Source organism: Chenopodium album, chromosome 25 (genome assembly GCF_948465745.1).
Source record: "Chenopodium album chromosome 25, dcCheAlbu1.1, whole genome shotgun sequence".
NCBI lineage: Eukaryota > Viridiplantae > Streptophyta > Magnoliopsida > Caryophyllales > Amaranthaceae > Chenopodium > Chenopodium album.
Window position 1 is genome coordinate 59,444 of NC_137858.1, and position 24,866 is coordinate 84,309.

At 32.8% G+C, this 24,866-nt stretch overlaps 1 protein-coding gene across 1 annotated transcript; it reads left to right on the top strand.

Moving 5' to 3' along the window:
• Window positions 1–9,810: 9,810 nt before the first annotated feature.
• LOC145615462 (squamosa promoter-binding-like protein 8) lies at window positions 9,811–18,319 on the top strand. Its single transcript, XM_081670537.1, has 3 exons — window positions 9,811–10,704; window positions 10,970–11,136; window positions 11,491–18,319. The coding sequence occupies exons 1-3, from the start codon at window positions 10,124–10,126 to the stop codon at window positions 11,598–11,600; spliced, it is 858 nt and encodes a 285-aa protein (XP_081526663.1). The 5' UTR covers window positions 9,811–10,123; the 3' UTR covers window positions 11,601–18,319.
• Window positions 18,320–24,866: the final 6,547 nt, after the last annotated feature.

Genomic DNA, 24,866 nt, shown 5'->3' on the forward strand with positions numbered 1-24,866 from the left:
TAAAAAAAATACATCATGAAGCTAAGGAGCTACTACTCCTATCATATGGTCTTGGAATAAAACCTCCTTTGGACTTGTAGGTGGACTCATATTTAGCAACAACATATTCATGTCTCATCTTATGTTGCAATTAATATATATAAAACAGAGAGAGTGTATCATAATATATATCATGTGTATGATCAAATTATATACTCGTATGTATAGGGACATGTGAGTATCATATATAAGTGTGTGAGAAACCACCAGCAAAAAGTACTTAACAACAGCTTCCAAATGAAGCAAGGTTGTTAGTTAGGAAACCCAGCTAAATGGTGAAGATCGATCAGATAGATGCTGACTCTTTAGTCCTAAAGGATTCATCCATTTTTGTCTTTTGTCTTTCTTTCAACCAAAATTAAATTGGTCCCCTTAATTTTTATCTATGTCACTAAATGCTCCACATGGGTGGGAACTGCTGTGAACTAATCAAATTAAAATCAATTCAATTATTAGTTCGCCTTCCTTCTTTGCTAGCTAGCTTCATGGTATGTCAATAAGGGTTTCCATTTTTGATATATTCGTACTCATGTTTGTTTTTGGGAGGTAGATAACACTCTTATAATTGAAAAGTTGATCATGAACAAACGCGATATAACAATATGTATAATGAGTTTGTGTGTAGTGTTGTATGTCCTGTATCGAGTCATTTTTATCATTGTTTCAATTTATGATGAATTTGCCACAAATAATACATATTTCAGTTATTAATTCACATTTAACAGCTAATTGGACTGTGTAATCACTATTTATATCTAAAAGGGAACATAATCAAGTCAACATGTCCAAGTTTTTTTTTAAAAAAAAAAGAAAATAAAAAACCGATGATTGTAATTTAGCAATACTTTCTCTTAAAACGACACAACGTATAATTATGAATGATTCATGACTTGTTATTTGAAGACAATGAGAATAACATCTACGTACAATCTTTGTAATTACCAAGACTATGGCCCTGTTAGGGAGAAAGCTGAAAGATGAAGCTGATTGAGTTAGCTGATTTTGACTAGCTGATTTTATTAACTGATTTGACTAACTTATTGTATTAACTGATTATATAAAAGTGTTTGGTAAATAGCTGATAGCTTAAAGGTGTTAGAGTATGTGAAATGACCAATAAGCTAATTGTGGGGTAGGTAGTTTAGATAGGATTTTAAATTAAATGAGGTTATAAGTGTCATTTCACAATAATTAATGAATAAGCTAATTGAAAAAACTTCTAAAATGAGTTTTTTCAAAAAGAGCTTATTTAGTGGAATAAGCTCTTTCAATAAGCTTACTACCAAACACTTGTATTAGCTTGTTTGACTAGTCAATCAGCTAAAGTTAGTCAAATAAGCTAATATACCCCCAATAAGCTTAATACCAAACAGGGTCTATATATCCGAATTGATGGCTAAAGTATACAATAAGCCCCAATTACAAAAAAAAAAGGTTCCACACTTTCGTTACCTAGTACGTACGAGTTACTAGCTAAAATGTTTGAGAAATGTTTGTGAAGATTAAGAATGAGTGAGTATTAGAATAAGTCGTAGACGTGTCAATTGTTGGTTCTCCTTAAGTCCTTAGGGCATAAATTTGCAAGTTGCTTTCAGAATTTTCAGATGTTAAAATTCTAGCTAGCCTAGTTTTGGATCCCTATGTTTTCCATAACAAACAACTTTTTTTTTCCCATAATGGGCCCCAATCCCTTGGGACAAGTTCAATGTTCCATGACCCCTCCCTCTCCTCACAACTTCCCCCATTAATGGGGCAAATTATTTAGTTAATCACTTTTGAAAATGAGATGTATTCATAATTTTTAGCACATACTTGCATTAATACAACCATAAAATACATGATTATATACAAGGAAAGGAAAATGATGTTTATAGTCTTATAAATTGCATACAAAAAGGTATAAGTGGATATATAAGAGATTAAACATTTTTATATTTTGACAATTGATTTGGAAAAGATATTAATATTTATCTGTAGACGAGTACGTATCACAATGTATATTGATAATTGAGGCACTTGTTAGCTTGTTTTAAAAGATGTATACAATCCTATAAATTGTGTAGGAAAAAAGTATAAGCAGATGTAACAAGAGAAATAAAACATTAGTATTACATAAATTCATGCGTAATTTTGTCATACATTCTTGTGTGTATACAAATTTGGAAGTTGTGATATTTATTTGTAGTCAGATATTACCATATATAAATGATAATCGAGGCATTTGTTTGCTTGTTTGAATTATATTCCTTACCTTCATAGCTAGAAGGATAGTTTATACTCCGTATGCTGCTATTGGTTCATGTGGGAAGGGTGGAAGACATAATAAAGTATTTACACGTGTTTAATCACTAATGTATGTATCATGAAAGTATAACTATAATTTAATTTGTTGCATTAACTAGGTTTACCAGTTTAAGTAGGGCACTAACTGATGTTAATTAAAGCAAAAAATTGACTAACGACTAGAAACAAAAACGAAAGAAATTAAATTTCATTATAAAAGTTAAATAAATGTACTAAACAATTGATTTAAACAACCAAAAAAATAATAATTAGCAACGAACCAACAGTTAATTACCTAGTTTTATTGTCTCGTCATAAACCCCAACAAGTTTCGTCAAAATCGCATGAGTTCACCAACAGTAGTGATCGATAAACAGTCTGACATAAGACTTGTATACAACTTAAGATAGTCCAATAAACATGTCCTAGCTAGAAGATGTTAACCCATGATGATGACTTCTTCATTGCCAATCAAATTAAATACTTCCTGCGCACAAACTAAGGGCATGTCTAGTTCAGCTTAAGTTCAATTCAATTCAGCTCGTAAAAATTGCCTCCTCAATCAGTTCTATACATTAGAACACACAAAAAGAAAGTGATGATTAATTAGGATGGAAATAAGAGATGGGGTTGGGGGGAAGTTGATGATGAAGGAGGTGGTGGGACACATAAATAAAAGAGGCGTAGCCGACAAGAGCGTAAGATGGGTCGTGTGTGGTTCCGCTTTAGCAGTAGAAAAAGAAAGCCTGCAACGACGTTGACTCCATTGTACGGATTTTTGTCAAACATTATTAGTCAGACTCATCCATCTCACTCAATATATCGTTATTACTTTCCCTTCTTTTAATATTGCACTATAAAATTGACACATTTTTTTATACTTCATCCGTTATTAAATACTCCCTCCGTTTCCTTTTATTTTTTACGTTTTTATTTACAGTGTTCCTTTTTATTCTTTACATTTAGGATATTTCCTTTTTAAGTCATTGATATTTGACTAAATTACCCTTACTTTACATTTAGGGAGTATATGATTCACTTTATATTTTTGGTGATTTTTAAATACTTGCTCCATTTCCTTATATAATATTTAATTTATTTCCATTAACTAGTGAGACTCAATAAAATAATATTTTATTTCTTCGAAAAAAAATATATATATATTTTAGGAGGATGGAAATAATAGAGGAATATCGTATGAAAAAGTAAAAAGGGAAAAATGTTGCATGGGAATAATAAAAAATAGTAGAGAATATTGTATGGAAAAAGTTAAAAAAGAAGTAATGATTTTTTAGTATGTGTGTCTTTTGAATGAAAAAAGAAAAAAAAATAAGTAATGATTTTTCAGGTATGTGTGTAATTTGTGTGAAAATACTAAAAAGTTAGTAATGATTAGGTTTTATTTTTAATTAAACTCCCTCCGTTTTCAAGTACTCGCGGAGTTTTAGGAGAAATTAGAAAAAGTAATAAAATATGGAGATAGTAGGGTAGTTGAGAAAATAAAAAAATTGTAATAAGCAAAGTAGTGGAAAAATATGAGGCTATAGAGTATTATGTTGGGTGACTTAAACATTGTAAAAGCTTTTCAAAAAAGGAAATAGGGCAAGTACTTAAAAACGGCCAAAAAAGGAAAGTGGAGCAAATATTTAAAAACGGAGGAAGTAATAGGAGGAACATTTTGGGACACCCAAAATAGTAATTTTACTTGTAATTATGGGACGGAGGGAGTACTTTAGATTCTCTTTCATCCTATTTACTTTTCACTAACCCCACTACCTCCATATTTTATTAATTTCTTCAATTTCTCCTAACACTCCGCACATTGATAAATGGAACAAGTATTTAAAAATTGAAGGAGTAGTAGTGGATTAAAAGAAAAGAGAGCTAACAAATTAAATTATCCATATAATATAAACATAAACTAAAAAATCAAGTACTCCCTTTGTTTTTTTTTTTTTATTTATTTTATATTTGCATCTTTTTTTTTATTATACGATTATTTTCAGTTCAGTTTTGTTCTGCTGTAATAAGTTTAGTTCAGCTTTTAATTCCCTTCTTTCATAAAATATTCATTTCAGTTTTGTTCAATTCAGCTCTAATAAGTTCAGTTCAGTTCAGCTCAACTCATTTTAGTCAATGAGAACATAATATTTACAATGTAAAGAAAGATATTTATTTCTAGAAATAAATATGATGCAATATTTATAAAATTTTCTTAAAACTATTGGCGCATAGCACTTATATACTTTAGAAACAAATAGGACCTCCGTTTTTAAATACTTGTTCCATTTCTCCATGCGCAGAGTTTTAGGAGAAATTGGAGAAAGTAATAAAATATAGAGGTAGAAGAATAAAAAATTGTAAAAAGCAAAAGTAGTGGGAAAATTTGAAGGAGAGAGAATATGAAAATAATAAAATATGATTATGGCGGGTCCATAATTTTATATAATTTTAAATTGGAGGAGAGAGAATATAATTTTATATTGTTTGTTTTTTTTGATGATTCATTCATAAAGTCTTTGTGCCAAAATATATGTGGGACCCATTTTATAAGACTTTTCCAGTTCCAAATCTCTGCAACCAAAGATTATGGTGCATCACCTTTGCGATTCTCTCTTCCTTTCCATTACATGACAAATGCTCTTCACCTTCATCTCTCCTCGTTTATTCTCACTTGTTATTATCCATCAAAAATTTAAACACAAATATTTTTAAATTTTTTGGGGAATATATACTTCCTCTAGTCTTTTTTACTTGACCTATTTTTTTATCACGCTTGCCGATGCAAAACTTTAACGATCAATAACTTTAACTCTCCATAAGTAAAAATTATTTAAGTTATATATTATGATAGTACTTATTGAAATGAATTTAAAAAATCTTGCATGAATATGTTATTCCTTACATAAAGTTCACAAAATACGGTCGAAGAAGGGGCGGTGAATAGTGTAAAAGTCAAAGCGGGTCAACTAAAAAAGAACGGAGGAAGTATAGCCTATGTTAGCAATTTCGTTTTGCGATAATTATGATGTAATAATACAAGTTCAAGTATACTACGTATATAATACAGTGCCATCTAATTAGTTCGGAATTACAAAGTTTCTTACCTCAACTCTCTTATCCTCAAGCGTTGATCCGTGTAATTAGGCTAGCTAATTACTTGATTCGTCTGCAGTCAAAGATATTATTATCATAGTAACAAAATAAGAATCTTTGTAGTACTTCATATTATTAATTTATTATGATGCAAATTACTACACATATATCATACTACGGGTACTATGTCTATATGACCTGTAATTTAGAATACATTAATTATGTAATACGGAGTATAAAATTTAGTGAATATAACCTCTTTAATTCGATTTGTGAAAGTAGGAAATAAAGGAGATAAAATAAAAAGTGTATGAACATCATATCAATTACGACGTGTTTATCAAAACCAAAATTTCCACAAATTATTGTAAAACTGGGACACTTTATCCTATGATAAGGTTGTTTTTGAAGAGATTGGACTTAAGTCACTAGCTTAAAATTCACTCCATTTAAATCATACATTCAATTTTTTTTTTTTTTTTTGAAAGATCAAAATCATACATTCATACAAATAGGAGTATTGATTAACTTACGTTTTTAATTAAAAGAAAAGCTATCAATTAACTATATATAGCTCTCGTTAAACCAAAAAAAAAAAACTATATATTGTTAAGGGCTTGTTCACTTCAGCTTAATTTTAGTTCAGTTCAGCTCCAATCAGTTCAGTTCAATTTAGTTCCAATCAGTTCAGTAAATATGAACAGACCCTTAGCTTAGATGAACATCCCATCACTTGAATGTACTTATTGGAGGTAAAGAAAAGTTTAATTTGACATGATAGCAATATAATAGTGATATATGATGATTGATATAGCTGGTTCGTGCTAACAATGTAACAAGAATTCCTTCCATCATGTACTCCCTCCGTCCCCAAATGATAGTCACTTTTGAAGAAAAATCACGGAAATTAAGGAGAATGAAAGAAAGTACATCGAAAAAGTAAATTTACATTGGGTATGTAAAAAAGTAGAGAGAGAAAGTAATTAAAGTACATGGGAAATTAAAATTTACATGGGAAAGTTAAATTTGCACAAATATTTTTGTAAAAGTTAGAGAATTTTGATAAAAAAATAATATTAATGGTACTTGAAAAAAACAAATGTGACTAACATTTTGGGTCACTAAAAATGGCAAAAGTGACTATCATTCGGAGACAGAGGGAGTAGCTGTTTTATTTCAACATGCACATGTTATCTTTAGTATTTTAATTAAAGTGATATTTTGGTTTTATATTTATATTCTCACGTTTTTGTCTAAATTTAATTTGTAACCCAATAGAATGTACTGCTCCGTAGTAAGTAGACGAAGAATTACAGATAATAATTAAAAAAAAAATGCATATGAAGTGATGTTAATAAGCTAAGCTAGATTAATCTCATACTCCGTATGATAATGTTAACAATCGATATTATGAAGATACGCATTAATGATAAGTGGATGGAGGTAGTAAATAATAAAGAGATAATATGTAACGGAGGTAGTAAATAATAAAGAGATAATATGAAGCATTACAAGTGGATGGAACAAAAAAATATAAATAATAAAGAGATAATATGAAGCATTATGTAGCATATAGAGCATTGCCTTTCAGTATATAAATTAAAACAACTATGGGCCTGTTATCATTGACTGAACTCAGCTGAACTGAACTGAATTTCAACGTATGAGAACAGGGCCTATGTTATATTATACATATACGGAGGTTGTATAATATTTCAATTCATGTATATATGTATGTCATTATATGCCACATCTCATGGATTTAGTAATATAATACGTTTTAATTAAACAAAATCAAAATATAGACCCTAAATTATTGTAACCTTCATTGATTTAAAAATTTAACATGCTTAATATGGGAAACACACAATTTGAGGTAGCAAGTTCAATCATTTGAAAGTTAATGTTGGCTTAATGATATTCTTATTGAAAATAGCCACAACCCTATCATTAATTGATAACCTTTGGAAATAATTTGTAATTACATGAACTTATAATTATAATTAAGAAAAATGGAACGTAAAAAATACACTACACCTCTAATTGATTACGTATATACAAGTATTATCTTTTAATAAAACTTACAAACTCTCCTCAGTTTTTCCTTTAACAAAAATTAAGTTGTAGTCTAGCTAGATAGCAATATAGTACGATTATTTAATATATCATATCATTATTTATTCTTGTACTCCGTAATAAAACACGGCAATAAGTAAGAATTTGGAAGTATGCTTATATTCATGTAGGGCTGGCAAAAACTGACCCGACCCGAAAACACGACCCGAACCCGACCTGAAAATAGCGGGTTAGGGTTGAAGTTTTCGACCCGAAAACTTAAATGGGTTGACACGAACACGACACGAAATTTAAATGGGTTAGGTTAAGGTTGAATATTCCAACCCGAAAATGATCCACCTAACCCGAAAAAAAATAAAAATAAAAAAAAAACTTACTGAAGTCAGCCCAAGCCCACATTTGGATCCTAATAAAAACTAAAACCCTAAAATTTTCTCATATGCTCACCCCTTTCAGCCGCAAGAGCTATCTTTCTCCCTAATATTTCATTTTTTCCTCATCTTTTATCTCTCTTCAACTCAAGAATTCAAACCCTAAAGACTTAAAATCGTTTCCCTTTCCACACCTTCTCTTTCACAAACATAACAGTTCAAGAGTTAAACCTTCATCAATCACCCACGGAGCAATTTAATTATGAAAGAATGAGCAGTACGGTACGGTGTCGGCGGCACTACTAATGATAGCAAGGGCTGGACATTTACAAGAACACATTATAATTAATGCTAAGGATATGATGTGATGAATCAGATGATGTATGCTATTTTCATGTTTTTGTTATACTTCCTGTAATGTATAGTTAACAATGACCCTTTATAATTATTCGTTCAACACACTTTTTATTGGTTTGTAATTGTTAATTAGAATCGTTAGTTTATTACTTTGTTAGACTATATATGTTGTTTATTTTGGTTTCAATTGAAGCACTGATCCTATGAACTCCGTGTGTGAAAAAATCAGGGAGTATGTAAGTAGCAAGTTTTTTGTGAAAATTAATCGGGTTAAATAAGGTCAAATTCGGGTTGACCTGAACCCGAAAATATCAGGTTCAGGTTGAACTTTTCAACCCGAAAAGTTAAATGGATCAGGTTCGGGTTGAGGGGTAGCTGACCCGAAATCAGCTGACCCGAACACGAACCCGACCCGACCTGATCCGTTTGCCAGCCCTATATTCATGTAACAGTACAACTGTACATATATAAATATATACTCGTAATAATCATGCAATTTGTCTGTAAATAGCTAAAGGTTTATTAACAAACGGAGAGAAGCTTCCTTGCACTTGCATTTTCATGATGACAATTAAACTGTTAAATTTAAGAACTTTTAGGATCATCCCATTCAATTCACTAGTGATTGATTAAATTATCCTCTAATCATTGATATGATATGGTCCCAAAATCAAATCAAATCAACTCAACTCTAGGTTTTAGCTTATTTTGATGAGGGGATCGGGAATTAGTAATCAACACTAGCCACAATTGTACATTACTACAGAGTTTACTATTGTCATCTGTTCGATATGCTTCATTTGTTCGGAACTATTGTTGCATTGCTTTACAAGGTTCGATCTAACTCTTTATAAATAAATAAAGATACTTGCATGTGCAGCGTTTATATTTAATTAGTAATAAGTAAATTCTCTCTACACGGTTAAGGTCTGGCGCATAGCATCCTATAATTAAAAGGCATAAATTATGCCTTTTAATTATAAACGAAGGGTATGATTAGAAACGACTTCATAATATAGGTTATGCCTTATGCCTTTTAATTATAAACAAAGGGTGGGTACAGTGTATATATATAACTACTGCTCCATCTGTTTCTTATATAGACAACGATTTTTTCAAATATAAAAAAAAATCAAAATGAGAAAGACTTTAATGTAATTTTAAAGACAAAAATTATGAGTCTAATTAGATAAAATCAAACTCAAAGACGTATATATATCTTAGAGATCAAAGCAACTCAGATACTCTACTGAATCTAATCGATTGAAAGTGTAGACCATACAGTTCATTGTTGTATATACATCCAATTAACATTGTACTAATCTATCCAGTTGCCTCAAATCTGATTACAATATATATTTTTATTGAGAAAGTCAAGTTAGGTAAACCCTGGTGACTCAAAAGAAAAAATAAAAATAAAGACAAAGTAAATGAGTAATGAGTAGAGTCAATAATTGATTAAAGATACCTTCCCTTCTCTCAACCCCAAAATTACCTCTCATAAAGTACCATACATGAAAGAGAGAGAAAGAGAGATGAGGTGCTTATAACTTGCCAATTGCCATTACTCATGTGAGAAAGCAAAGTGTGTGCAACTCCATAAAGTATTTTTTCCCATTTCTCTCATCTTTCTTACTACTACTATTACTACTTGTATTACTCTTATTCATTCTCTCTATCTTTCTTCATTATTCATTCCATGTTCATTCCCAACAACAACCTCCCCATGTTTCCAAACAATAATCCCTTCTATTTCATTCTACATTTCTCTTTCATCATCATCCTTTCGCTCACTCTCTTCTGTTCAAACTACGTTACACTACTAATAAACTAATTATTTTTAAATTATCAATTAACCCCGCTCTTGTAGTATTCATTCACACGTTATTCCTAATTAAAAGATGTTACGCTACGAATGGAACAATCATTCCCCCCCTCCCCCTAACCTAATCCTCTCCGACATCGATCTCCACCATCATAATCATAATCATAATCATAACCATAACCATAATCATAACAACAGTCATGACTTCACCACCCCATCACACCACCACCGTCCAATCTTCGACGACTCGTTCACGATACCCTACGACAATACTCCCCCACAAATCCCACTCTTCTCCGACCCACGTGGCTTCCCTACAGCCGGTTCATCCTCCTTACTAACCCTTGAGTCACTCTCCTCCGTCATGCAAATCCCCAAAACCGAACCGGATCTTTTTACGAACCGCCCCATTGGTTTGAACTTAGGTCGGCGTACTTACTTCTCCGCCGATGATGACCTCGTCAGCCGGCTCTACCGCCGGTCCAGGGCGGTCGAACCGGCGTTGCACTCACCTAAATGTCAAGCTGAAGGTTGTAATGCTGACCTTAGCCATGCTAAGCACTACCACCGTCGTCATAAGGTTTGCGAGTTTCACTCCAAAGCTTCTACCGTAATCGCCGCCGGATTAACTCAGCGTTTCTGCCAGCAGTGCAGCCGGTAAATTCCTTTTTACCCTTTACACCTCCTTCGTCTGTGTAATTAGGTTACAGTCTCGAGAGAAGATGTTTATTTTTATAAAAATTGGACTCCAATCATTCGGGCTTGTTTTCCCGAGGGGTACTTTTGTCCTTTTGTTGTTGCTTATTAAGGGTATTAGATTAGGTTAGTTAAGAATGACCGTTAATGAATAATGATAATATGAAATGACGAAAATTACCTTTTGTGTGTTTTGTAATAGTGATTTATATATGCTTTGTATTAGGTTTCATCTGCTATCGGAATTTGATAATGGCAAGAGAAGTTGCCGGAAAAGATTGGCTGATCACAATCGCCGACGTCGAAAATCAAACAATCAACGTGTTACTTCTACTGCACCGTCTATGTCCTCAGGGGAAAATGCTCAATCATCTCCCTCCCAAACTATTTTAAGTAATTTTCCGTTTTTTCTATTAATCTTAAATTTCTTACTGTATTTAAATTACTACTTCGTATTATGTTAACGTTTTTAAAGTTCTATTAAAAATATGTCGGTAATTATGTTCGCACTCCTTAAATTCAAATATCGGTGACAATTCTGTCTTATTGACAAGAAAGTAAATCGAGTAGATAGGCATGTTAATTAGTACGGAGTAATAAAATAAGTCCAGGAGAGTGTGTCCCTACCGTATTGGGACATTTAATAACAAACGCGTAATTAGTTATATTAGTTTTGATGAAGTAGGTTTTGTTATTGATTACGAGGTAATTAAACATGATGATTAATTTGTACATTTTAATTTGCAGGGTCTCCATCAGATTCAGGGATGAACTCGTCGTCATCGGTGACAATTGCAGTATCACCACCAAGGGTATCATTTGATTCAAGTCTCATGCAAATAAGGTCAATTGAGTAGCTAAATTTACCTATCATGTATTTAGAGGCAATTAATCAATAGGAATTCAATCAAATGGTCGAGAGGATGGAATTAGAGGTATTTCAGTTAATAAGCTAACGTAGTAGTAATCATTATTGTATGTGTAATATAATCCAATTTATCTAGTTAACCTATGTGTTGAGCAATTAGGTTTTGATGATTATAAACTAATGATGATTATCTATCTAACGTGTATGTTAAGTTGTGCATAGAAAGAGCAAGTTATGTTTGGAACAGGATACAAGGAACCTGAGCAATGACAAGTATATATACAAGGAACTTGAGCAATATAGGATAAGCAATAGAGGAACAAGAACAATGATAAGTGTTACGGTTGATAAGCATGATGATGGCTAAGGAACCATGAAGGTAACTATGTAAATAGGTGTTTACATATGTTAGCTTCACGAGGTAAGTATCCTATACATATATATGTCATGTATGTGTAGAAGTCTTTTAATTTAGTTTAGTTTTCTTTACTGTTTTTATAAATGAAAAAAACTAACCTTCTGAGTTGCTTAGTTATCCTCAGAAGTTTGCTCAGTTTGTCATCATTAAAAAGGGGCAACTTGTTGACCCTTATGAGGTTTTGATGATGATGTTAAGAATTGAGCAAACTTCCATTTAATAAGGATTTTCTAGTGTTGTGATGTTTGCAGGTTCAGTAAGCGTTGAGGGCTGAAGTAGGAACTGAAACAGAGGAACTTTAGAAGATCCATGAGGATACAAGTAAAGTTAGAAGAAGAGTTCCAGAAATGGAACTTCCCGAAGTTTCTCAACAGGAACTTCAAACGGGTGTAACGACCTGGTTCTGGTGTAATGCTGGGGCAAACCCTAAGATCCAGAATATATCAAGACTACAGGATTCCAGAACAAGAGTTTCAGAGAAGCAACATGAAGACAGAGAAATAGAAGTATATTGCTCTAGGATTCATGTAAGTATGTTGGACATAAAAGTCGGTCTGGAACAAGTCTATATAGAACCTAGGTGAACTCCAAACAGTCAATGAAATTAGAGTAACTGACTTGTCAGGAACTCGGAGACTGTCAGAGTTCAGGAACCTAATAGGAACTTAAGTGTGCACGTTGTTAAAAGTCGGTTTTAATGATATATATATTTACATTATACGTGCATATCTTTTAGGGATTTGGTTTTACTGAATAAAGATATTTATCTTCTAATAAATCCCTTTTGGAAAAAGATAAATTTTGTTTAAAAAGTATTTTTAAACTAAAAGATAAGATTGGAATTAAATCTGATTTTATGTTAAGTTTATCTTATTATTATTGACAGATTTTATTCTTAACAAAAAGATATATTTTCGGAAAACTTGTTTTTAGAAAATATCTTTTAAACTTATCTTTTCAGAAAATCTATCTTTTCAAGATGAAATGAATATTTCGAGTGTACTATAAATATGCTCATAAGTATTCATTCAAAGTTGAGGCTGACGAAGTGTAGTGGTCGTGCTTAATGATTTTAGCCTTCACCACGAAGCTAAGTCAGTTCTCCTGGTCAAAGTTCCTATCAGGTTTTGGTTACAGTACGTCCAGTGAGTTCCAGACTGGTCCCGAGTGTCCAACATATTAGTTTTATCTCTTTATTCATAGATATGTATTTAGGGATATTCAATGAGATCTTGTAATGGGAAAAAGGGTTTTGAGTGTTTTGTATTTTGGGGTGAGATTGTGAATTCTCTTAAATTCACACAAGTGATGAGTTTGAAATCTCGTAAAATTCGAGTGGTAGCTGTGAGTGCACAGTGAGTGAAAGGAACCTGAGAAGTGTCTTGGGTCACCTAGGAAGTGTCCTGGGTAAGGGGAGAAAAAGGGTCCTAAGAAGTGTCTTAGGTCTGGTAGGAAGTGTCCTATCATAGAGTCAAGTGTCCGTGGTGGAACTTGCAAAGCAAAGGTCTGTGTAATAGGTTGTACTAGGAGAGTTGCCTATTATAGTGGAATTTGTTTATAAGTCCCAATAGGGCCGAGGTTTTACTTCCAGTTAGGCACTGGATGGTTTCCTCGTAAAACTTGATGTGTGCTTTAAGTTCCTTTACGTTTTAATTGTTTATTTCCGCTTAAGTTCCGCGATTGGAACCTACTACCATTCACCCCCCCCTCTTGTAGTAGTTCATCTAAACTAACAATTGGTATCAGAGCAGGTGCTCTTGATAAACCGGGCAACCCCGAGGAGCAAGTTCCAGGCTAGGATAGATATGTACAAGGAATGCAGCGAATGGAACTCAACCCTAGAACGTTCCCAATACCACGTAGAGACCAAAGTCTGCTTGTGAAGCAGAAGTGATTCAAAGATGAACATCTTTGAGGTAAGTGTCTCGTCTTTGAAGTCTTGATTATATGCATGATATTATATGTAAAAGTTTCTTGCAGTATTTCTAGTTAAATTTTGGATTTTGTTTTGGAAGTTTGTAAATCAATTTTGTGTAACCTCAAATCTGATTTATAGTGTGAAAAGTATTTGTCAGATTTACAAATTGATTTATTTTTAAAGAATCGGTTTACTAGAAATAGTTCAAGGAACGTATTGTGTAGAATTATGCATATTTGGTCTCTTGGAACCTGGATTACTCCTGTATGGAAACTTAATTCTTTAGGCAAGGTAATGAACGTATATTTTGAATAATTGCCAAAGAATGACCTTCTCATGTGTATGTGTTATTCTGAATATTTATTATGTAGACACATGATGTTTATTGTTAGTAAAGATAGTTGGTTTAACCGTAGTTATTTTAATTATGGATTATTGACGTCTATTACTAACATGAAGGCACCCAATATATATTGGGTAACCAAAGCCAAAAGATGACTGATTTTGCAGGCTATATGAGTGGAGACAACTTATTAATAATGATGATCTTTGGTTGTTTGTATATAAGGAATTATGTGCAAGTTCCTCTCACTAGAAAGCCTTTATAAGAGGGATATAGTAGGTGAAGCGACAATATGGATAAGTGTGTAAGTCACCTATACATCTCTCTGTAAAGATTGGTCATGTGCTTTTGGTATGTATTAATCCTTCACAAATTCCTATTGAAATTCAATTCCCTATTCTTATGAAGGATATTTGTGAATGGATAAAAAGAGAAGTTGTTTTGATGTTTATAATGTATATCATGACAAACTAACTTCTCTTCTAGTTTTGTGCAAGTTATTAATGATTGTTTTGTAGGTTTGTCCATTGAGACAAATTGATGCATAAAAGTTTGTTCCATTAGGAGCTCAGTGCTTAAATTGGTTGGAACTTGGTGAACTTGAAATGATAGAACGAATTAGGGATACAGGAATAACAAAGCTTCTATATCAAGGTGCTATAGGAGTTATTGTATACGTTCTTGTAAAGATTCTGGTTCAAGTTCCAGTTAAGTTCTTATTATTCAAAGTTTTTTTGGAACAAAGCATTAATTCCTGTAGCAGACTCTTATGAAGGATGATGAGTTAAGATGATTATCTTTGACTGCGTGTTGGAGATTCATCATTTCGTTGATGGAACGACATCTAAAAGGGAGTACTCTTACAGGAACTTTATGTTTCAACACTTTTATGCTTTAGGTTTTTTCTATCTCTTTTGACTAACCTACTGACATTTTAAAGGCACAAAGGAATCTCTTGGGTTGTGAACTTTCAGGTTATATCTTTTGAATGATAATATGAGGGACTTTGACAAGGTGTTGAAGAATTTGAGATTAAATCAACACGTTCCTCTACCCAAGATACAATGGTCTAAAGGACCAGAAGGACATGTTCCAACTTTATGTCAAAAGGAACATGGAAGAGTTGAAGGTTTATAATAGGAGGGAACTCGCATTATCTCGACAGCGAGGTTCCAAAAGAGATGATGATAGCCAAATCAAGGTATCTCTTACTATAAACCTACAATGGAAGAATTTTGACTTATAATACTAACACGAAAGGTAAAATTTCTACATAACAGGAAGTTAGTAAGTCAAGTTCCTATCCCATTGTGAATATTTTTCTCGTCGAGTTTTTAATGCACATTCTGGTTTTCAATTGCTTGTAACTCTATTTGTTTCATGGCTTCAAGATGACATCATCAATAAAGAATGGAAATGTCACATATGAAGGGAATCAAAAAGGGAACACATCATTTGTGGATCTCAAGGTGATTCCTAACAACAACCTGACATTTCTAGGTTTTATTGAAGATGAGATACTTCTATGCTTCAAACTGTGAACATGTAAATCTTTTCATGCTTGATAAACCTAGTAGGAACTCGATAATAGGTATATGTATATGTAAGTTCCAAACAGGTTAAGATCGAAAAGCATGAGAATCAGACACATGTTACATTCTCTTTCAACATCAGGTAGTTGGTAAGCAACACTAATCCATTGGATCTTAGTGATATGGATATGTTTACCATGTGATATGTAGAGACTAATTGAAAGAGATGTCTTGTTTATAAGTAATGAAAGCAAATGTGCACTTGGTTACTTTTCTTAATAGAAGAGACGATGAATTGTTTGTTGAAAGTCTTTTCTATCACAGGGTAAGTGGCTAAGTGTTCATCATCTATGAGGTTATAGATCTAACAACGGAACCTAGTTCCAGTCACGTTTAGTGTTTGTTGCAGGAACACAGATTGATAACAAGTTTCCAATTTTGAATCATGAAAGACAAGAAGAGAACAAAGTTATATACTAATGGTCTTTGCAGGTTCTTTGGAATAGTTTTCAATGCCTCTTGCTACATCATCAACACTGAAGCAATAGATCTTTGATTAACAAGACACCCTATGGATGTTTGATGATAGAAGTGCCAAGGCGATTTATCCATAAACGCCGAGAACAGCAAAACATAAAGAGTTTACCCTATCTTATTTAATGTGCAATAAGTGAACATATTTTGAGACTAACATGTTTGTTCCCATCAGACAGGTGATAAAAGGTGAACTCGCAAGTTCTTGAAGAACTATCTGAGTTCCTAGTAAAGAAATATGTCACTAAGAATAACAGCAAGGGATAGCTACATATGTTGAGGAACTTCGAGGTGTTAAGTTCCAACTCATGCAGCAAAGTTCAAAGAACTCAATACAAGAAAGCAAGTTCCAACGAAGTTCCAGAGCTGAGATAATATTTGTTCCGACCAGCAATATCTCAACAAACTATGGAACTAAAGTGTCTTTCATGCATATGTAACCAAAGGGAAAACCTCAACAACCAAGGATCAGAGAAGAGCTCGAGATATCAACTGAAAAAGATGGACTTCATAACTCATAGTTGTATAAAAGATAAGTTTGTTTTTAAGGTTGATGTAAACATATAATTGGTTGTTATCAGGTTAGATGTGCAGCAGGAACTTAATAAGCTTAAAAGGAAGAGGATGCATGTCACATCCTGAACCTATTCTAGAACACCTAAAAAGGGTCGGAGATTAAAAAGGGTGTTCTGGAAAATGCTTATTGAGTAAGGCACGTGGATGGAACAAGGCCAGGTTGGTTCTTAAAAGAAACAACCAATACAAAGGTATGTATTGTCTTTAAGGAACTTGTTGCGTGTGTAGCTAGACTTGAAGCAAATTGAATAATATTTGTTCTTGCTGTTTATATGGGATTAGAGTTGTACCACATGGATGTCCTGTATGTCTTGATATGAATTTTTGTAGACGTCTATGTGGAACATACTCTAGGATAGAATGCTATCCAAGTTCCTTCTTGAAAATTGAGTTTTAAAAAGTATCAATTTTTGTTTTCAAGATGAACTGAGTTATTAGTAGTACTTGTTTACATTGATATATCTCTGGTACTACTAACGAGCCATTGTGCATTGGTTTTTGCTAATTTATGATAAGAAAATATATTTGTAAGCATTAACCACTGACAATGGAACTTGAGTTAGAAGTGGAAGTTCATATTAGATTCGAGATCATCAAGGAACATAACAGCCACTTCAAGAACTCCAAGGTAAGCCATCATATTCAACCAATGCTTTAAAGTTATATTTTTATGGGTAAGAGACTACATAAGATACAAGTTCCTTTTCACATGTCGGCATTAGATGAATGGAATTGATATATTTGTGGTATGAATGCAATATGTGAATTTGTGAATTGATTCTCTTATGGTTTTGTCTTGACTTGTCATATTCTTGTTTGTTGCTTAATAGAACAAGACTTGATGAAACATAACATGAGTATAAAGTATTTTTCCCATAAGTTATGTCAAGCTGGGGTTCCTATGCATGTAATACTTAAAGTAAAGAATATGCGCTTATTGTTTATGTGTCACACTTAATTCTTGTGTTGTAAAAGACATACTTACTTGCCTAAGAGTATTAGAGGTCTCATAATAGAACTATGGGTGCTGTCAAACACGAAGTTCCTAAGTTGCCAAAGGAACAATGAAAGAAACTTTGATGGAACAAGACAGGTAAGTTCCCAGACCGTTTACACCTCACTTGTTTAAATTTCAGAGGGAACTAACCTATATTTTAGCCAACTTTCAAGCATCCACGTCATATATCTTCGATCGCAACATTATTCTACAACTCTAAGTTGTGTGTCCGTGTTGCATATACTTTAATTGTCCCATATTCAGAAAATCGAAGATTCTTATTCACCCAATTCAATTTCCTCTTTCCGTTCACACACTTTTACTTCTTATTCTTGATTCCCATGTGCTCTAAGTTTGTTGATCATCTTTTTATGATTTGATGAAACATGAAAAATGGTGATTATATTTTGAGGGGGAAGTTGAAGATAAATAAAGAAGTAAGTACTTGAAAAGGAAGAAGAATGGTAAGGGACTCAGGGGGAATAAGGCAGGAACCAAGAAATCAAAATGGTTCAGATCTGGTTGTGGAACTCAAGTGTATGAGTAAGTAATATCTTCATTGATTTAAAAATGTGTTATTCCAGGAAAGTATGCAAAATTTGTATAATGACACCCTTTAAAAAAAAAAAAAAAAAAAAAAAATAAATAAATAAATAAAGAAAAGAAAAAGAAAAGGGTGATCAAATATTTAATTTCCTGGATATCTAAAGATGAAGAATATTGACTTTGATGTGGAGTACTCGTATACTTGGTGAGCTAGTGAAGGAACAACGACAAACGTTGAAGGAACTTGGCTATGATGAAACTGAAATCTATTTAAGTTCCAGTATGCAGAATGTTCCTCAAAGAAGTTGGTGGTAGAAGTAAGGGAATTTGGTTATCAATTGGTAAGATGAATATGTGTTGTGTTTAGCAGGAGGTTCAAGAGTATGAAATGAAGAACAAATGTGGTGAACCTTATCATCTCAAAAGGTCTAAACGAAGAGCACAAATTCCATTTCATGTTCCCTCTACTTATTTTGTTCCATATGCTTCTTTATATATCCTTTGAATTTGCGCTTTCATTTGTCTATTCATGCAGTTCATTCCTAACTTTTTAGCCCTGATCTTTACTTATTTGTCAAGTTCAATTAAGGGTTTTGAAGTTGGGCCTTTGGATTGTGAGTTGGAAATTAGTGTGAAAATGGCATCCGTGTTTGAAAAGTGAGTACCTTGAGGCTTTTAGGAACAACAAGTGTTTAACCATTATATATTTACTTATTATATGGTGGTAGGTGTGACATATGACTTTAAGTGTGTATAATTTACGAAAAACAAACATGTGGAACAATACCCTTTTTGATAATGACAAAAGGGGGAAGAATATGTATGATGCTTATGGTATGCAGTAATTAAGTCTAAAGTTCATACATCATGATCGTTGAAAGTATATATATATATTGATAATGATGTGTATTGCTAAGTTCCTAACTATGTTAAGTTCTTGTGTATGTTCTTAATGTTCTTAACTTGTTCATATGGTATTTCCTTGAAAAACTAAGGGGGAATAAATGTACAATGATTATCCTTTAATATGTGATAAGCATCATTAGTTTGTCATCATCAAAAAGGGGGAAATTGTTGAGCAATTAGGTTTTGATGATTATAAACTAATGATGATTATCTATCTAACGTGTATGTTAAGTTGTGCATAGAAAGAGCAAGTTATGTTTGGAACAGGATACAAGGAACCTGAGCAATGACAAGTATATATACAAGGAACTTGAGCAATATAGGATAAGCAATAGAGGAACAAGAACAATGATAAGTGTTACGGTTGATAAGCATGATGATGGCTAAGGAACCATGAAGGTAACTATGTAAATAGGTGTTTACATATGTTAGCTTCACGAGGTAAGTATCCTATACATATATATGTCATGTATGTGTAGAAGTCTTTTAATTTAGTTTAGTTTTCTTTACTGTTTTTATAAATGAAAAAAACTAACCTTCTGAGTTGCTTAGTTATCCTCAGAAGTTTGCTCAGTTTGTCATCATTAAAAAGGGGCAACTTGTTGACCCTTATGAGGTTTTGATGATGATGTTAAGAATTGAGCAAACTTCCATTTAATAAGGATTTTCTAGTGTTGTGATGTTTGCAGGTTCAGTAAGCGTTGAGGGCTGAAGTAGGAACTGAAACAGAGGAACTTTAGAAGATCCATGAGGATACAAGTAAAGTTAGAAGAAGAGTTCCAGAAATGGAACTTCCCGAAGTTTCTCAACAGGAACTTCAAACGGGTGTAACGACCTGGTTCTGGTGTAATGCTGGGGCAAACCCTAAGATCCAGAATATATCAAGACTACAGGATTCCAGAACAAGAGTTTCAGAGAAGCAACATGAAGACAGAGAAATAGAAGTATATTGCTCTAGGATTCATGTAAGTATGTTGGACATAAAAGTCGGTCTGGAACAAGTCTATATAGAACCTAGGTGAACTCCAAACAGTCAATGAAATTAGAGTAACTGACTTGTCAGGAACTCGGAGACTGTCAGAGTTCAGGAACCTAATAGGAACTTAAGTGTGCACGTTGTTAAAAGTCGGTTTTAATGATATATATATTTACATTATACGTGCATATCTTTTAGGGATTTGGTTTTACTGAATAAAGATATTTATCTTCTAATAAATCCCTTTTGGAAAAAGATAAATTTTGTTTAAAAAGTATTTTTAAACTAAAAGATAAGATTGGAATTAAATCTGATTTTATGTTAAGTTTATCTTATTATTATTGACAGATTTTATTCTTAACAAAAAGATATATTTTCGGAAAACTTGTTTTTAGAAAATATCTTTTAAACTTATCTTTTCAGAAAATCTATCTTTTCAAGATGAAATGAATATTTCGAGTGTACTATAAATATGCTCATAAGTATTCATTCAAAGTTGAGGCTGACGAAGTGTAGTGGTCGTGCTTAATGATTTTAGCCTTCACCACGAAGCTAAGTCAGTTCTCCTGGTCAAAGTTCCTATCAGGTTTTGGTTACAGTACGTCCAGTGAGTTCCAGACTGGTCCCGAGTGTCCAACATATTAGTTTTATCTCTTTATTCATAGATATGTATTTAGGGATATTCAATGAGATCTTGTAATGGGAAAAAGGGTTTTGAGTGTTTTGTATTTTGGGGTGAGATTGTGAATTCTCTTAAATTCACACAAGTGATGAGTTTGAAATCTCGTAAAATTCGAGTGGTAGCTGTGAGTGCACAGTGAGTGAAAGGAACCTGAGAAGTGTCTTGGGTCACCTAGGAAGTGTCCTGGGTAAGGGGAGAAAAAGGGTCCTAAGAAGTGTCTTAGGTCTGGTAGGAAGTGTCCTATCATAGAGTCAAGTGTCCGTGGTGGAACTTGCAAAGCAAAGGTCTGTGTAATAGGTTGTACTAGGAGAGTTGCCTATTATAGTGGAATTTGTTTATAAGTCCCAATAGGGCCGAGGTTTTACTTCCAGTTAGGCACTGGATGGTTTCCTCGTAAAACTTGATGTGTGCTTTAAGTTCCTTTACGTTTTAATTGTTTATTTCCGCTTAAGTTCCGCGATTGGAACCTACTACCATTCACCCCCCCCTCTTGTAGTAGTTCATCTAAACTAACACTATGGTAGAAGATCCATGCTCCCTTTGTGCCGCCTTCATTCATCGCAAGGAATGAAATTACTCATTGTTCAAGGTACGATCATCTAGTGTGTACTCAGGTAAATTTTAAATAGAGTATGTGTGTATGTTATTGGAAACACCAATATTAGTAAAATTGTCTCATTCTATGTCATTATATTATAGACTTTTTTTTTGTTAGCATCTTTAATTTTTAGTATACTAGAGTATCTTTCTAAATTTCAACATCAAGGTACGTAGCATGTAGTACATCCTATTGTGTTTATTATGTTGGGATTTTTCCTACAACTAAAACCCTTTCGTAGTTTCATTCTTGACATACATAAATAACTCAATACAAATGCTTCTACGTACAAAGCATCAATAATAATAATCCTTTTTTCATCTTTTATAACTTTTTGATACTTTGTATATATCTATTGAAAATATGTACTATTTGAATATCTTACACATATCTATCCTAAGAATTTTACACATATCATATACGAGTGACCTAGTATGTGAACAATGTGAAATCTTTTATGGACCTTCCCCATTCTCTTAAATGGCCTTGATTACTTAGATTAAGGGTATGTTCTCATTGACTGAACTGAGCTGAAGTGAACTGAATATTTTATAAGAGAAGGAAATTAGGAGCTGAACTGAACTGAACAGAACTAAATGAACCGAACTGAATTTCAACGTATGAGAACAGACCCTAAATTGACTTATACGAGATTCTAACTCGACAAGGTATAAGGAAATGTAAGTGAAATTTCCAAGAAAATTGTAGGATTGAGTAAGGGGTAGGAGGAATAATTTCCCACAATACAAACGCGGTAAAAAAAACCAAGGGGGGTGGAGTGGGACCCAAAAAGAAGGTGTAACAAGTGGTGGAGGGGTAGAGAGTAAAAGACCAATCAGCTTTTCTTTCTGTCTCCTGCGAGGAAGCCTGATTTGATCATCATCTTCATACAGCTAAGCTACTACCCTAGTTTACTAGTGTAGCACTTCAATATTTAATATAATAATCTTTTTATTTTTATAGGAGTAATTTTATTTTTGGAGGGGGTTAATTACCCTTTTTATTTACAACCATCCATGTCAAAATCATGAAAGTGAGAGATGTATTTATCCTAACTTTCATTTGCTTGGTCTGCTTCTTGGTCCCCTCTTCTTTTTCCCCTTTCTTTGAAGTTTGGCTTGTGTTTATCATCTTTGCATTCATTTTTCTCTCTTGTTGATTTTTTCTTTGCCGAGAGAGGGTGTGAACATTCCATCAATTCATCTCTTTTGATCAATATCCTTTTTTAAGTAATAAGTTATTTACGGAGTGTATAATAATGTTTTTTGAGCGGAGATTAAGGAGAGTCTACAAATATAAAGAAAAAAGTGTGGATATACATCAGTATATATATGTATAAAAGGTTATAATCTTGTAACTTTAATTTTAGATAAAGCGAAAAGAGACAAAAGTTAGCATATGAAGAAATATTGAAAAATACTAACTTAAACATGGGACATTCGAAATTTATAAGTTTTAATTTTTTTTTTTTTTTTTTTTTTTTTTTTTTTTTTTTTTGTATAGGAAAAGTTTTAATTATATATGAGTGGAGAGAGTGTAGTGTATTAATAGTAACATTCCAAAGTCTGATGTTTATATTATGCATTATTCCCCTCCTTTTTTTTATAGAATTTAAGGAATAGAACTATTTAAAATAAACTTATCTTGTTAATAATTCATAATCCATTTTTGTTTCCCACCAAAGTCAAATTATATTTAAATTTTTATACGTACTACATCATTATTTTGGATGCGTTAGTTAATTAGAGGAAAGTATAAGAAATCCTTAGGGGGTGTTTGATAAATGGGAATTGAGGGAGAGAATGGGATTTTTAATCCCAAATTTTAAAAAAAATCTCTTGTTTGTTAAGTGGGATTGGGAACAAATAAGGGAATGAGATTGAGAATAAATGGGGTGAATTCCCACCAATTTATTACCAAGGGAGGGTAGGTAATAAATTGGTGCAGTGGCGGAGCCAGAATTTCTAAGTGAGGGAGGCCAAGATTATACCTACGTATATATAATTTCGCAACTATTGAATTGATGACATTTACTTTTAAAAAAAAGGATTTTTCTACACAGTAACCCTGTTTTTTCACTTTTCTACGTTGTGCCCCAACATATATGACTTTCGACACGGTAACCCTAATATACTTTTTGTTTCCATACGGTAACATTGTCGTTATCCTGCCGTTAAAAAATTCCGTTAGTGGGGCCCACCCTCCATTTATTAATATTATTTTTATCGAATTGGTATTTCGTCAAAGGTTTCGGGGACTATTTTGGCCTTTAGGGGTCCAAATTGAGCTCAAATTTGACAAAAAAATAACGTAAATGTCTCGTTTTGTGTGTTAAAATGTCAACACGTAAATCGAGACATTTCTTAATAAGGAAAATGAGGCATCTACGTTATTTTTTTGCCAAATCTGAGCTCAATTTGGACCCTTAAGGACCAAAATAGCCCCCAAAACCTTTGACGGAATACCAATTCGATAAAAATAATATTTATAAATGGAGAGTGGGCCCACTAACGGAATTTTTTAACGGCAGGATAACGGCAAGGTTACCGTATGGAAACAAAAAGTATATTGGGGTTACCGTGTAGAAAGTTATATATGTTGGGGCACAACGTAGAAAAGTGAAAAAAAAAACAGGGTTACTGTGTAGAAAAACCCTAAAAAAAAAAAAAAAATTTAGCTACAAAATTTGATCCCTTGACTTCTTAGAGTTCTTACATGCTATCACATGGGAAAAACCAACTCCTCTACACCAAAATCAATGAAAATTTAGAGCAAATTTAATAAATATCTTGAGCCAAGGGGGAGGCCAAGGCCCCCGCCAGCCCCCCTGCTCCGCCCCTGAATGGGTGGGAATGGGGATAAGTGGAAAATGACAATTTTGCCATTAATGAAAAGATTGGAGAAGAAAGATTAATAAGGGTAATTTTGTATTTTTGTTATTTATTCCCTATCTGTTCCCATCCACTATCCAAACAAAGTATTGTTATATTTTTATATATTCTCGACTGAAAATTTTAAGGTACAACAGCCTGTACCTTGGTTGGTATAGACAAAAAAAAAGTGGAAAGAACATGTAGCTACTTTATAAATAGCATGTAGTTATTTTATAAAGAACATATAACTGTTTCGTAAAGAACATCTAATTTTATGTTTTTTTTTTAAATTATTATTTTTATATTTTTTATTTTTTTAATTATTTTTTTAAATATATATCTAAAGAACATATGTA

Coding starts and splice junctions, on each gene's coding strand:
- LOC145615462 (XM_081670537.1), top strand. CDS start 10,124: ATGTTACGCTACGAATGGAACAATCATTCCCCCCCTCCCCCTAACCTA. Junction 10,705..10,969: donor TTCTGCCAGCAGTGCAGCCG/GTAAATTCCTTT, acceptor GCTTTGTATTAG/GTTTCATCTGCTATCGGAAT. Junction 11,137..11,490: donor TCCCTCCCAAACTATTTTAA/GTAATTTTCCGT, acceptor TTTAATTTGCAG/GGTCTCCATCAGATTCAGGG.